Source organism: Netta rufina, assembly GCF_964035555.1.
Source record: "Netta rufina genome assembly, chromosome: 4".
Taxonomy (NCBI): Eukaryota; Metazoa; Chordata; class Aves; order Anseriformes; family Anatidae; genus Netta; species Netta rufina.
This window is the reverse complement of record NC_140127.1, coordinates 5,969,187-5,985,145: the sequence shown is the minus strand read 5'-3', so window position 1 is coordinate 5,985,145 and position 15,959 is coordinate 5,969,187. Positions and strand designations below refer to the sequence as shown.

The following is a 15,959-nucleotide window of genomic DNA, read 5'->3' as shown; positions in this document are numbered from 1 at the left end:
TCAAGCCTCTGCTCAACCCATTTCTGGATTGCCCAGATCATGAATAAAGACACTGCAAGCTGTCATGAGACAGTATGGCTCCTCTGTATGTCAGCTTCCATAACACACACAAATTTGTGTATAAGGGCACATAAAAAGAGACAAAAAGGCCAAGCTGAAGTGCTCTTTAGTGAGCTCTAGCCTGTAAGCTGTGACAGTGAAGTGCATTTCCATGTAACAGTGGACAAGAGGCCTCAGAACAAAAAAAGCTTCATCGACGAGCCTACACAGAAGAGTACCATCCAGCTAACTTCACCTCCAGAGGCCCCTGTGTATGTAATCAACAGAAACAGTCCACCATCTGATGTGGAAAGCACATCCAACTCTCTCATCAGATAAAGAACAGTAATTCTAAGCTCTAAAGAGTAGAACCAGGTATGTAGCTGCACCAGGATAATTGGAGAGGCAGAGGAACCCACAGGATTTGAAGCCCAGAAGAGAAATAACAGGAAAAGCTTAAAGTATAAAACCAGCATAATTCTTTCAAACCAGATGTGATAATTCTTTATCATCTTAGGGGCTTCAAGAAATAAAAAATGGATACAAAAAATACGCAGACCACTAATGAAGCTAAATGCTACTATTTTATTGGCCTCTTGGCCAACATCACAACCTTGTAACCTGCACAAAAATCCCATTAAAAATAGTTTTTGTGAATCTTAACTGAGATAGCATTCTCCTTAACAGGCTGCACAGAGATCCTCCTACACCAGAAACATTTACTGAGTCTATACAAATGGATATTACAGAGCATACCTTCTGTTTTCACTAGTACAGTCTGAGTTCAGATACAAAGTAAATGTAAGACTGCTGTATATTTGTGTGCATGTGGGATTTTGCCCAAAGAAACTAAAATTTGAGATACGCTTCTTTAATTTCTAGCACAGATCATTGTATTAAATACAGAAGAAAAATACAAAAGGGCACTGTTGTTTTTGTATTTGTATTTTTGTATCGCAAGTCCTCTTTGTAAAGATACAATGTTTTCATATTCATGGATATTTAGTATTTTGGGAAAGTTATTTTTTAGGATGCCAACAATGCAACTAACAGTTAGAATGTACCACTGAAAAACATAAATGGGACTGAGTGGAAGCAAAAAGATTTATTGTCAGACAGCAAGTTCCAACAGGAAAGCTTTAACTGTGTATTTACCATAAGTTAAGATCCAGATTCCTGTAAAAACATCGTGCCAAAGGGAACTACCTGGCTTCAGAAATAAAATATTTATTGACCATGAAGAAAGAATTCTGATTTAGAAAGTGAGTTATAACCTTATTTGGCACGTCGGTCCTCCAGTAACTACTTTAGAGTAAAGAAATGTTAATATAACCAGAGTCTGGGGGCAGAGGTGTGCGGAAGGAGTAAATTTATACCAAAGAGTGTGATGTATTTTGTTTTTAATATATGTATATAAATACTTCAATATGTCGTATAAAACATATTTACTCAGGTAAGAAAAATCTTCTTTAACGTGGAAAAAATAATCAGCTAGACAGTCCTTAATATACCATATCTGCTTTCAGCTGACACTTAGAAGGAAATTTTAATTTAAAAAAATGATAAATATTAAAAGTTTAATACCCATGTAAAGAGATTAATTTTTTTTTCCATTCTAGATGCACTTTGCCTACAAGGATGAGTTAGACCACTTGGAATGTTTTCAACGAAACAACTGCAGATGTATCATCTGGTTGGGAAGCACATAGACAAAACAGAAGAAACAAGAAAAGCAAACAATCTTTCCTGCCAGCCACTAAAAGGAAACAAGCAAGAATTTTAGAAGGTATGCATTAAAAGAGTTCTAATTACAAAGTTAATTCCGTTGGATCCACAAAAACAAACATTAAAAAGTTCTCTCTGATACTGGAAAAGAGCTAGTTCTGTCAATAAGTAATTTTACAATTAAGTTCTGATCTCCATCCTTAACTCTCAACTTCCATAAATCCCAGGACTGAATAGAAAAATAAACCAAGCAACCCTGAAACTAAAATCTTACTTCTTCTTCCACCTTTAAGAAGGGCCACAAGTTACAGCCTAAGTGAAAGGTTCTTTTAAACTGATTTTTTTTTGCAGTCTAATTATTTCTCCAGTAACAGACATTTCTAAATTCAAACATAAGTGCTATATACATTTCAAAGATTCACCTGAAAAAAAGATCTCATGTAACTGTATTTTAAACTTTTTCCAAATCCACAACAAAGTCAGGTACAACTATAAAAATACAGAGTACGACACAATCTGCTCATGTTCATGGCATTCTCCTCATGTTAATTTCAACACATGAAATTCATCTCTTCTACATAGAAAAGGCACGTATTGCGTTAATTTTATAATTTGGAGGAATGAATTATATTCTGCAGAGCTTCCTAATTACTGTGAAAGAAAAAGAGAAGAAGAAAAAGAAGAGTTTGTTATTTTAAATTGACACCAGGAACAGCTAAGGCAAATTTAATTCCAGGACCGAATTCTGGAAATTCAATTCGGATAATCCAAAACAGTGAGGATGGAGGAAGAAGCGATGACTTGTCTTATTAGTGTCATCTAAAATTACTGAGTCCTCTCCAAAGCTCTGCTTATTGAGTATACGAGAGACAGCCTACCACATCTGCAAAAGATGTCTGGCATAGAGATTAGAAGTCCAGAAGCGGCCTGGTTTGCATCCCACCTCTGAATGACCTTCCCTGCCTCACTACCCCCATCCAAATCTCCCTTAAATACCTTTACAGTACACAGAAACACAAACCAACGTTCCCACCACCAACAGATGTCTACAAGTACCTATTTCACGTGCAGATTAGCACTATTTTGCTACTCTTGTATTCGATTGCCTAAGATTCTCAATGTAAACAGCATCGTTTTTTATTAACCATCTTCCCCTTGGGAATAACACCAGCACATCCCTTTTTATAAAATGTCCCAACTCTTCTGACCTTCATTTAAGTAAGAAGTATTCCATATACCAATAAAGAGTAACAATAGAATCAAGAGGAAATAGTGACAGAATGTTTAGCATATTTAAATCTTTTTTTTCCCCTAAAATTATTGTCTAGACTAAAGAAAATAAAACAACACAGCAAGCAGCATTATTTCCTGTATCAAAAACGCAAGCGTAGGCACACTTCGCCTAAACACTTTGATTCAGATTCCAGATAACAGCAATTCAGCACATTTATTCATATAACAAATGTGTCAAAAATTTTCATTTTAACTGTTACCCAATTTGAGATTAACGGAAAATACAAAACGCGTTTTGTCAAGGCTCCAATGTTGTTATTTGGTCTCCTACGACTACACAACTTTTTGGGGAAAAGAAAGCAAAATGTCACGCTGACTTTGGCACAAGTGATTGATGGATATTTGAAGAACTGTTTCCTGAAGATGTGAAATAGCAACTCCTTTCCCTGCTCTGGCAGGGATATTCAAGCATCACTTCAGGCAAGTGGAATACAGCCACGAACAAACATGAAAAAGCCTTCTTTCTCAGAGATAGTTGAAAAATTCTCTCATAGCCTCTGCCTTGTGTGTGGGAGTTGTGTAATAATGGTTAATACAATAGTTCAAGGCATTTATAGTGCACCTACACAGCGCAGGGAGATTAGGCCGCTGCTGCTGTGAAGGGCAGGTGTAACAGCAAGGCTTAGCGGCATCCCAAATTTCATATCTGCAGGTAGGACATTTAATAAAACAGGAAAACAAACCCACAAACCCCCTAAAGCCAACACCTGGAGCACCTCAAGGAAGCACACAGCCTAATTCTGGCAGCCCAGGAGGGATTTTAGCAGGCGTAAACCCGCTATTTCTTTTAATTCCGTTATGTTTACACGCTTACCCGTGCAATTTGGGTCCCTGCCACTGTGCACATAAAGCCGGCCGTGTTGCCGTGTCACTTACACACGAAAGCAGGGGAATGACCTCTGGCGAGAAGAGAAATTAATTGGAACCGGCTCCCAGCGACCCCAAAAGCCTACAAATGACCCCAAAACAACCCTACAACCACCCCGCCCCACTGACAACAGCAAGACCCCCACGGCGCCCTAAAACGAACCCCAGGACTATGAGCAGCCCCTCAGCCCCCCCGTTACGAGCGGGGACCCCCTCAACCCAGGGGAAAATCCCCTAAATCTGTCCTCGTACCCCTCAGGACGGGTCCCCCCCCCTCAGCCCCAGCCCGACCCGGGGCAGGTGCCGGCACCTCAGCAGCTGCCTGCGACACCCCGCCCCGCCAGCGGGGAAGGACCGCGCTGCGAGGCTGTTTGCACGCTGCCTGTCTTTTCCTCTCCTCCCAGCCTTAAAAAATAAACAAAGCGATCTTTCTTTTTTTAAATTTTTTCCCCAGGTTCGTCAATTTTGCGCTAAGAACGTCACGGCACTGGGTTGTGGCGGAGGGGGGGGGGGGGTGTTGAGGGGCGGCTTCAGGCGTCAGCTCGCGCAGCCCGGCGGCGGGGGCCTCCTTCCCTCAGCGCCCTGAGGTGCGCGGCGGCGGCGGCGGAGGGGGCACGGCTCGGCTCGGCTCGGTTTGGCTCGGCTCGGTTCATGTGAGTGCTGCCGAGCCAGCCCGGCTCGGCACGGCCCGAGTTTCCCTGCTAAAAGGTGGTTTCGTGTCCCCAGAGCGGTCCCAGCCTGGCCCCGGGGCCGCCCCTCGCCGCCGCCCTGGGGCCGCGTCATGGCGCCGAGCGCGGGGGTGGCGTTGTGGGGCCGCCGGGGGGCTGCGGGGTTTGGGGATTGGGGTTGGGGTTTTTGGGGTTTTGGGGAAAGGTGAGGTCGCCCTGCTGGGGCAGGGGGGTGTGGAAGTGGTGGTGGGCTCGCCATGGCTTCGTTTGAGCGAGGGGTTGGGGTTTGGAGAGGAGTTGTGGTGTTTGTAATGATGTACTACGAATATATGGTCGTTGTGGTGGTGTACAGGCTTCAGTGGGTGAGAGCTGGCATCGCCTTGCCTTTGGTGTCTCCACAGGCTCGTAGCTCTGTGGGGAAGCATAAATAGGATGAGAGGGATGGGCTGGTGGCTTATTGCTCCTCAGGTTATGTTAGCAGCCCCCAACCCATCATCGCGTCATTGCACTGAGTTGAACACTGCAAAACAAGGAAAAACTGGCTGCAGAATAAGTACGAAGTTATCCTAGTGTTTCCTGCTCTTTCTGTTCCTCAAACTCTGATTTTTATATATGTTTTTTTAATGTTCTCCTTTCCTCTCACAGGTATTTGTGTTTCAGGGTACGCTTGACATGAATTCTGTGTTAACTCAAAGCAGTAGCGATCAAATACAGCATCCCACTTCTGTAGGCCCTTTTCATCTGCTTACTGTGTTATTCTCCAGTTATGTTTAAATAATTATACCTTATTTGAAGACCTATTGAAAAGCAAACCACATATTTGTAAAAACAGCACCAGAGTCCTAAAAAGTAGAAACGCTTGATTTTTTTTTTTAAGTTAGGACTGAAGTAGAAAGTAAATAATAATAATGATAATAATTGTTTTCATTATTCTGCAGTATATTGAGATTCCAGACATCTGAAACAATTGTACTGTAGCTTTTAAAACAGTTTATAGAAACATTATAAAAATACTTTAAAATGTGTATGCGTTCATGATACAGCACGGTTGATCCTATAGCACTGTGCTAGTTCATATTGTAAGGTAATAATATAAAAAATAGAGGAAATAATCGGCTGAAGTGACTTGTGTATTCTTTCTGAAGCAACAGCCTACTTCTAAAGTCACTGCTCTTTGTAATTTTGCTGATTAGCAGGAGAACTAAATTGGACAAGCTTTGCTTTCTCAGCTCTGACCCCCAGTTCAGTGGAATAAAAAGCTTTCAGATTACCTTACTCTGTTTCTATCTGAAAAAGGCCTGAGAAAGCAGCAGAGGTAGCTCGTATGTTTTGGAGGACGAGAACTCAAAAGCAATGGTACCAGGGTGAAGAGTGGATCTGAACTTGGCAAGAACAAGAACGCATTCAGATGCAAAACAGAAGTTTTATCAAGAGCTGTCTAGCCTAAATCTCTCCTACTTAATAAGTAGTCTTCTTCAGGGCTTGAGTATGGGGCTTCGTGTGGATTTGCTTTGAATTCCTTTGACCTATAAATACATCTTAGCAATGAATAATCTTGACTGTGACATTAATTCATGCTTCATGCAAGGAAAAAACGTCCCACTTCTGTTCTGGCCTCCATTTCATCCCATTTGTTTGGAAAATAGGGATCTGGTGTGAATAGTTAGCCAACACTTTGCAAGCTTTTTTGGGTTGAGTGCTGCGTTGGATTAGCTAGTTGGAAGATGTATTAAGTTTTCTTCTCAAGTACACTGTGAAAATCCTGAATTTGGGAGGGGTAGGTACTCAGTGGCATGAGTAGAAGATAAATGAGTAAATTCTAGATCAGTTGGAGAACATGACTGAATTTGGAAGATGGAAAGAGCACAATAAATGTCTAAAACCGGGATGAGAAATGTCTGTGTAATAAGAGTGAGTGTAAAGCAGTTGTCATAAGGGAAAATGATCAAGTGTGCAGAAAGAGGTATCTGATTTCTATCAATGTTTTTGAGCTTTTTTGTGGCTGCATGTCACAGCTGCCATGTAGAGATTTCATTGACATTTGTCTCTTCTATGGAAGTGTTTTCTAAAACGTAAAGAATTTCAAATGCTAGGCAACACAGATAAAAGGAGTGGCCAGTGTAGAAGGCAGCTGCTAGGAACATCAGATGTGAGCCAAGCAAACAGCTTCTCCTGTTTCTTTCGCTGATATGAGTTCTGTGACTGTAGTCCAGCAGAGAAACTTGGTAACCCATTTAGTTTTCCTTCTAAACAGTTACCTGTATGGTTCTTGTTAACTCCACCAACGTACATTTCCCTTGTTAGATTTTCTATTGTACTTGCCCGTGGGAGCTAGGGGGTGGGATGGGGGGTGGGGGATCAAAGTTTAGTTTTCATTTCCATGGTTACTTCAGTATGAAATAGCAGCAAGAATGTTTCTCTGATAGCTGTTTTTTCCTTCCAGTGTAGCCAAAGCCATCTTTACCTATTATTGAATACAGTCTCAAGTCTCAAAGCAGCCTGATGAACATAACTGTTTCTTTTTTTTTAAATTCTTGGGAAAAATGCTTTTCTTCAAATAAATAAATAAATAAATTTCTTGAGCAAAAACCGAAAATTGATTTACTGACCAGGCTTGGTGACCACAGATCAGTAAGTCATCAGTGAGTTTTCCCAAATTCTTTTTTCCTGGAGAGTAAGAAAACAGAGTACCACAGCGTTAGGAATTTCAAGGTACATTGCCAATGATTCATCTGGTTAGAATTAGTGCGAGTACCATAACCTACCTGCTGCTGCCTTAGACTTATAAAACATGGCTTAAGAGGACCTTGATGTTACTAGTTCTTTTCACGTGTCCCAAAATTTCCTTCTGCTCTTCCTGGCAGATGCTTATTTTAATAGTTCTTTGCAATTTTGATTATGGTCTGTGGAGGCTATGGGATCTCAGTCTGCTCCTATATTTTAGTTATTCAGACTGTAAGAATATATTCCTAATTTGTAACTTAAAGAAAATAAATTAGGAATTTGGTGTGTCATCCATCACCATGTTTCTCTGCTACGTATTAGGTACTGTGTAGTGACTACGTTAGTCTTATAAGTCTGTCTTCTGCTGGTCAGCTGGCAAGAGAATTGTGGTGATACTTAAAAGAGGTGGCGAGAAAGATGTCACAATATTGCTGTCATCTTACTTGCACCATGCTCTTTGAGAGGTGCCCATTTGAAGAAAATCCAGGTGAAAATTCCAGAAGAAAATAAAGGCACTAAAACTGTGCCTAACGGGGTCTGCTCTGTGATACAAGTGATAACTGGTGGCCTAGATTGTCCTCAGTTCTTGCTTGTGTATCTTCTGTCTTCTATTTCCTTACCAGCCAGTGCAATCTATGAAAAATAGTTGTCTTATCCAAACCAAGAGTGAGATAGCATTCCTCTACCTGACTACACTACTATGGATAAAGTTACTACAGCTCTAACATGAACTTTACAACCTGTTTCTCTTTCTTTGGGTTAAAAATTATGTTAATAAATAAATTATGTTAATAAATAAATAAAGACGTCAATCAAGATAGAGATTAAGAGGAACTTAAGAAAAGGACTTTTTGGTGTGTATTATCTTTCAAATAAGTCTATTTAGGCTATTTTCAGCTGGGTCGGTCAGCAGATGGCAAAGATACGTTGCTCTCCTGGTGTGCCCCACAGTGGGGGCTGCTGGTGGGCCTCTAGCGCTGCTGTCGATGGTCCAGGCCAATTTCTCCATCAGACTCAGGTCTGGAGAAGATGCTTAGTGCAAGGACTGCACAACTTCTCCCTGAAGTTCCTATGATCTCTCCAGATCGCAAAACTGACCGAGTAAATAACAAATTGATTTATATGTCAATTTCTTCAGAAGGAGTGTAAAATGAATATATTGATGTTTTATTTCCCAGGTGGTTTATTTTTCCTGCTTTTCACAGTTAGCGAATCTTTGTGTTTTGTTCTTCCAAGTTATCGCACTCGAATATGTGGAAAAATAATTAGAAAGGCAGATTTGCTGCTGATTTTGAAAAGTTAAAACCCAGGGATATAAAAGAGGAAAAATATTTATTTTCTTAATGCTGGGTGTAAAGAAAAGACTTTAACAGAAGGGGAGCAAAAGATCTCAAGCTTGTTCTCATCTGTTCTACCTAAATTGCTTCTGGTACATTAGCCTAACCTGTTTTTAAAGCCTTCCAGTGATAGATGTTCCACAGCCTCCGTAGGCAATCTGTTCAGTCCTTTACTCTTGCTTGAAAGCTTTCCAAATGTCCAACTTAAATCTTCCTTGTTTTTTCCTGTCTGCAGTAGACCTGGTGAACAGTTTAGTCCTGTTCTCATACCAACTTCATTTGTGTTTGAAGAATGAGACCCCGTCTCGCATCTCTCTTCTACAGACTAAACAACTCTACCTCTTCCAAGCCTTTTGATCTCTTTTGAAGTGTCTTTGAAAAGCTGAGGGACAGGAAAGGAGAACCTGACCAAAAGCAAATCTGTGGCAATTGTGAGGGGTCTTCAGTATGCGTGAGGGCCGTGGGAATATTGCTTGGGAGGCCTCTTGAGTAGCTGAAAGATTTTGTCTGTGATAAAGTGTGGCTAGAAAGTTTTCCTGGCTTGTCTTTCCTTTCTTTCCTCCTGTCTCCTTGAACCTTCTTTTCTAGGGAAGTTACAACCTTGAAGAGATTTTTGTTTTTCAGCTGAGGAACACAGCAGGAGAACAGATTCCCAGATAAGAACTCGTTCCCTAGCGTATTTCTGGTGTGGTCTTAAGTAAATGTACTCATTAGTTGACGTTCTGTGTTTTAAGCCATAAATACATTTAATGGTGAACTCACTAACAGGCATGGGACGCTTTTCAAGCAGGTGTTTCCGTCTTGAGAATGTAACCTCTGTGGTTCTAATCAGTGAAATACATCTAATAGAACAGGAGAAAGCACTTCTGCAACACAGTGAAAACGTGCTGCTGGTTTTCGTGGATATCATGGCTCTGCTCTGAGTACTTTGAGATTGTCACCGTGTTGCTCTGAGTACTGCTAAAGTGACCGAGCACCTTGTCTCAGCATGCTCTGTACTTCTCCCAAATGCTTATAACTAAAGCATGGCTCAGTATTTGGGACAGGTTGTCGCTGTGGTTTTAGGCATGGCCATTGCTGCCACTCCTGCTGAGAGAATTCAGCATGCAGAATTTTCTGCTCAGTTTTCAAGAGGACAGCTGCTTATAACGCCGGTCATGACCTTCTCCTGGATGATGTTCTGTAATATCACGTAATGGGACAACACAGACATACACACCCAAAAGTTTAATTTACATTTTTTTTTCTAAATGCTTTTGTTGCCATACTTTTCTAGAGAAACCATCAGGACCGACAGGTGGTGGCTGTTTCAGATTTTAGTGTCCTCTTACTTTTGTATCACTTGTTCATGGACTAGTTTGCAATTTCAGTTTTCAGCACTTTTAAATTACTTGGCCAGCTCAAGTGATACAGATGGGGACTGAAGAAGAGCCATTCAATCACTTGTTTGTTCCTTCCTGAACTATTTGTTTTGCTATGACAATTAATCTCCACCCATTCTAATGCTGCTGCTCACAGGCTAATATTGAGCTGCATTAGCAGCAGCATGTGACCACCAAGGGATTTGTTTCTGCATCACGGTGTGTATTCTTTTTGAATGTCCTTGGCTCCTGACCTCCTCTGTAACTCAGCAAATCTTGCTTCCTAACATGGGATCAGGGCAGGAGCAAGGAGATAAAATTAGCTGAGATAATAGGTCATCAAAATCAGCCGGGATATAAGAGGTCATCTTTGTGAATCATCTTTCCTTTGAAGTCTTGCGCCAAAGCAAGTGTTTCGCTCCCAGTGTTTTGCTTGTGTGCTTGCGGTTTGTCTTGTTTCATTCCGAGACACTGAGCAGGGGGTGTTTATCCTGCAAGCCTTTGGTGCCCACTCTTAATGTGGCCATTCTCAATAAAGGTGTGAGTAAATGGATTGGTGAGGCAGTCGTCTCTGCCTGTGGAGATGAAGGATAAGGTTTTTCTTCAGTGATGTTTACAGCCTAGAGAGTTGTTACAGTTTGAAATTGTTCTATTTTGATGATTAACACATCACTGGAGATCCTTCACAGCAGCTATAATCACTTGTTGACGTTTGCCATTTCTAAAGAAAATGGCTTAGATACCTTAATGAAATGAAAATTTCATAGAACCCCTCTATGCTCTTTCACTTTTTAGAGAGAAATTCCGGAGAAAAGCCATCTTCTGCTAACCTAGCTCTTACATTTTAGGTCACACTCCACAGCTTTGTACAAAATTCACAAGCTCTCATCCCAACTTTATGTAACTTAACAGCCTAGAAACTGTTCTTTCACTCCAAAACCAAAAAAACTATAGGGAGAAGCTTAAACTAGCACTGATACTGGAAAGCAACATATACCATATTTAATCACCATTGGTTAAACCCAATTCACGTATAAAAACCCATTCTTCTTTCCGTGAAATGCTGGGGACAAAAACCTGACAGATTCTGTGCTGGATTAGAGGAAAATTGAATTCCTCTCATAACTGCCTCCCTGGTGTGTTGTCTCACATCCTAATTATCTGCAAGCAGACAGATTCTGAGGTGCTTTTTACATTTGAAAGCAGTTGGCAATGCATAAAACATCTTTAAAAACTGCCTTGAGTTAGCAAATCTTTTCTTGAGATCATTTGGTACGATGTTTTGGCATAAAACTTCCCATTACGGGAGACTTTTTATTTCCATTTCCTTCTCATCAGGAGCTTTCCCAACATAACCTCCGCTGTGTCCGAATTGATAGTTTAAAGATTAGCCTCTTACTTCGGGACCCTCTCGGAAACGATCCATGGCTATTGGATCTAGTTTCCATCCCGGAGTGTTTCTCGATTGCAGTTTAATATACAGCTTTGTAGTGGGATCTCATTTCAGAGTGAAGATAAGTGAGCAAATCGCTTCAGCAGCTCAGTTGGCCGGGGCAGCTCGGGGCTGCAGGTCCCGCAGGAGCGTGTGTGTTTGCTCATGGCATGGAGGAGGCTCTGCACGGGGCTTAGCAGCAGCTGCTCTGGAGCAAAGGCCCTAAGTTCACGCACTGGCTTGTCCTCCTGGCAGCTCTGAAACCTTCTGTGTGAAGCGGGCTGGTAATTGGGAACAGTCGCACCCTGAGGAAGTCGCCATTGCCAGCTAGGATATGACACTGAATTGTACATCAGGGAAATTAATCTGGTCTTAGGGGTTGAATTACCCTGCTCCATCGCAGTGGGTAAGTGATTTCACATCCATATGACCATCTATAAAATAACACTAACGATAAGAACTCAGATGTGGTGTCTGCCTTCGCTCATATAACCTTTACCTTCTCCATAATGAAATTTTACCGAGAACTTACCTGCAGGTTTGCATCTTTGAAAATGTTAAAACAAGTTACTCTAGTTGAAAATAATTGTTTTTAAGCTGCTGTATTTTCAATAGAATAATTTGGAATACAATGAAAGCATCATTTGGCTCAATGTGTTGTAAATGTTGGAAACAAAAGCAGCTTTGACCCCGTAGGTGAAATACAGCTATTCCCTGAAAGCTGTCTGGAGGATTTTACCTAGTGGCTGGTGTAAGTGCCTTCCACGTCCATGATGAATACAAAAGGTTTTCTGTTTGTTTTGCTCTGTGCAAATGTAGGATTTAAGAGGGAGAAGTCATTTACATCCTAAAAGTCTTAAAAACTCTGATCCTCTCGAAAGGCAATAATTACAAGACTGCTTACTGTTTTGGTACAAGGCTGCTTACTTTTTTGGCACCATTAGAAGATACAATATTGCTGTGTTTTATCGTAAAGGGTGCTCAAATATTTATAGGTGATAGGGTTCAGAAGTTTCTTGAGACTGACACACTATTCACTCAGAAACCATGCCGGTCTGAACTGTGTCAGGACAAGTCTAGTTACTGCTGAGTGTAGTTACTTTGAAAAAGGATTATCGAGTGCTCATAAAACCAGATCTTTAGTAACTCTGACCTTCCTACTTTAGATCTTTTTGGTACCAGCACATGAGCATTTTTGTGAGAAAGTAGCTCATGAATACCCGCAACATTCAATTGACGGAGCAAAGTAGATGGGGGCACTGTCCTGTAAGAGCCGAGTTACACAAGAGAAGCTAGAAGGTACTCCAAGAAACTCTTGGTGTTCCCCTCCAGTTCAGAATACAAAAAATAACTGAGGCCTTTCACCAACTAGCAAAGTCTTCATCTGCAGAAATAGAAAGCTACTGAAAACTCTGAAGAAGAGTTCTTTCATTGCTACAGGGAAGAATGCTCTGTAGGTTTCAGCTGCATGCAAGTTAAAACCATTGATTCAAAAGGGAGAATAGTTAGTCAGCTACAATATGTAGTAGCTATCTTTGGAGATTTCTTAGATACTTGGTAGGAATTTTAAGTCTCTTCTCTGTATATGTGATTAAAGGAGACACCTGTGTTCTGGCCCTGATGCCCGGGATGTGAAGTGCTATGTGTTGTGGGAACACACTTTTCAAGAGACACGTAACTGCTGCTGGGATTAGTTGCTGTCAGCCTGCTTCAAATTTAAAAGTTAATTCTGGCTTTTCACTCTACAGCTGAATAATTAATTTTCTCTGCATGGGCTCAGTTAGTATCTTTATGAAAGATCATCATTAAAATACTGTCCTGCTGTATCGAGTGATTAAATTCAGCTCTGGAAAGTGCAGTTGTCTGTATGATGAATGAACCAGGGATGCTGAATGTGTGTGGGAGGGTTTAGCTTAGGGAACTACGATCGTGTGACTGCAGGTTCAAAGGTCTGCAAGGACTGCTTTTCTCTTTAAAGGCAGCTTTCTTGCTCCCCATTAAGTGATGTTTGCCATTGCCCCTGCGCTGATTACACACAGACGTGCACACGCATGCACGCACATCTTCAAGTTTAATTTTCTTCAGCCTTTATTTGGCTCCCATAAAGAAGAGCTAAAGTTTCTGCCTCAGTAAATACTAGCAATTGTTAGTGCAGTTGTAGTTTGAGACCGCTGATCCTCCTGCTGTACCATCTGCATGATGTCTGCTGGATGCTTTTGTGAATGAATAAGGATTATTTTTAACCTCTGTGCTTGCCTTTGCTGAACAGTTAAATCCTGCTTTGTCTTAGCACTGCTCCAAGATACTACTTCTACGTGTAGAAAAACTGACACTAATTAAAAGTCAAGATTTTCAAGATTCCCTTTTAATGGGGAATTTTTAAATAAACATTAAACGTAAATTTAAAAATAAACATTTTCTCTTTTTATGACTGCTGTTCATGTTCTTAATTAAGCAGGTAGTGTGAACGCTTGCTTTTTTAGGATAAAGTTACAGAAAACAACAAAAATATCCAAGAAATGGTGTTCTACTTGATATGAACAGGTGGCAGAAGAAGAACCGGAACTGCAGTGAAATCCATCTGATTTACGGGTGCTTCACGGTGTAGCTATGACAGTAACCTAAAGCTTTCACTCCGCGGAAAAGCCCCAGAGGATGAAGAGCAGTACAGATTCTTCGAGTTCTTCTGTGGCATATGCTGACCCTGCAGGCTTGTCCAGATGCAGCTGAGTCCACTTATGTTTCTGAACCTAGAAGCACGTGTGTGTGTCTGTAATTGTGAAGTCTGTCACCTGTCAAGGAAGTTTTATAGGGATACTTTGAGGCATACGTGTCAGCTACTCTTTTTTTTTAATTCAGTGGTATCCACTGGATACACCACCGTTCTTCGGAAAGCTAAGCTTTTATAAATAATTGAAAAAACTGTAAAAGAACTGGATGTAAGCTTTTTGTTCCAAAGAGCTGGATGCATTTGGGGTTTGGAAATCTTTGCTTGAGGTCAAGGAAACAAGGCACCGTGCTGGAGGTGGTGTATCTTTTCCATCGCAGGAGTTATGTAAGAATTCCTTCTGCACGTGGTGATGGTTTACGGTACGATTCTTACAGTGCTATTAAAATATTAATGCAGTGGGAGCCAAAAGATACTCTGCTGAAAAAATACAGGAGGTTGGCCAACTGTTCTGGCATGGGAGCTGCTGCTTAAATTTCAGAGTGCGCTGTAAAGCACAACCAGATGAACCCGCTGAACTTCCAGCAGACCTGGCAGCTGTGGTGGGCGCACAGCTTGTCGAGGCTGAAGTTGAGCAGTGCAAAGATGTGGCTTTCCTTCAGCTGTGCTCTGAGCCACCCAAGCATTGCTGGGCACTCCTCTCCCATTAGTAAATTAAGCTTCATGTAGCTTTGTATCCTGCCTTTGTTACTGACAATTTTTTGGTAGCCACAAAGAATTTTGTCACAAGCCTGATCCAAATCTCATGACTTTTGCCTTAGCCTGGCCAGAACTCCTAATAGTCGTGTCTCTGCTTTTAGTGCTTTGGTGTCCTCTCAGAGGTTGGAAGGAGCACAAAGTTCATTTGGAGTTGGGCTGAGACAAGTAGTGGTAATAGAAACACCAACCCGAGTACAAATTTAGCACAGGCTTACAGACCAAGTCTAAATGAAGTTGCAAGTGCTCGTCACTTTCCTTAAGCCTTTGAATGCCGTAGCTGTTTTGTATTTAGATGTGATGCACTTAATTAATGTTGAAGCATCTACTAAATCCTGAAATGCGAACTTGAGCAAAATACTAAAATATTTTTTTTCTGTTTCTAATGATTTCTACCATACAGTTCTAAAAGATGTGTTTGCATTCAAATGAAGGCTGCCGTCATACTCTTAAAGAATCTCGTGCTTCTGCTTTCATTCGTTATAATAAATAACTGACACATTTCTTCAGGCAGTCCTGGTTATAGATCGGATTTTGCTTGTCCCATTATTGGCGTGACTCGCCCACGGCCTTGGTACATCCTTCCCTTTCAAGAAAGACTTGTCTTCATATTTAAAAATAGTCTTTACTTGAGTAACTTCTCTTGCCTCCAAATTGCTGCCAGTGGATGGGCTTTTTGTGCAATGTTCCATCACATGAAAAAAAAAAAGAAGAAAAACTCTTTCATGCTGTGCTGTTTCTTCAATATGAAAAGGTTTGCTTGTGTGTGTTTTTACTCTTTACAGCCCTTTAAAATAGGGAGGGGTAGGCTCTTAGGGCTACTAAAGGACCTGTCTGCAGCTGGGATTGAGCCTGATTTATCTGGCAGCCAGAAGGGTTGAACTGTAGTCTCCAGAGCCAGCAAATCATTTCCTAGGGCTGGCATTGCTTCTTGGATGGCCGGTGTTAGACATGTTAGTTGTTTGGAAATCTGCAGAGCAATTATTCGGAGTCTCGGTACAGAAGATGTGAGTGGAAATAACATATGGCAGGAATGTACAACTTTGATTAATAATTTGCTGCTTGGCAAATTGCTTTCAAGACTGACTA

The 15,959-nt window shown here is 41.2% G+C and overlaps 2 protein-coding genes across 7 annotated transcripts in view; one reads left to right on the top strand and one right to left on the bottom strand.

The window, feature by feature from the left end:
* TBCK (TBC1 domain containing kinase) overlaps positions 1-3,958 on the bottom strand; it is a 105,106-nt gene extending 101,148 nt beyond the window's left edge. For 3 of the 4 annotated variants that reach the window (XM_084285701.1, XM_084285704.1, XM_084285703.1), the window contains exon 1: positions 3,872-3,958. The gene's annotated coding sequence lies outside the window, so the exon portion shown is untranslated. Of the gene's footprint in view, positions 1-2,186; positions 2,348-3,871 lie in introns of those variants that run through there. The other variant, XM_084285702.1, reaches the window with a different exon arrangement.
* A 512-nt stretch (positions 3,959-4,470) lies between these two features.
* The window catches only part of AIMP1 (aminoacyl tRNA synthetase complex interacting multifunctional protein 1), a 34,132-nt gene continuing 22,643 nt past the window's right edge, over positions 4,471-15,959 (top strand). The window contains exon 1 of one of the 3 annotated variants that reach the window (XM_084286467.1): positions 4,471-4,577. In XM_084286467.1, the coding sequence (XP_084142593.1) occupies positions 4,576-4,577 (2 nt within the window). In that variant the 5' untranslated portion in view covers positions 4,471-4,575. Of the gene's footprint in view, positions 4,633-11,833; positions 11,853-15,959 lie in introns of those variants that run through there. The other 2 variants (XM_084286468.1, XM_084286470.1) reach the window with 2 other exon arrangements.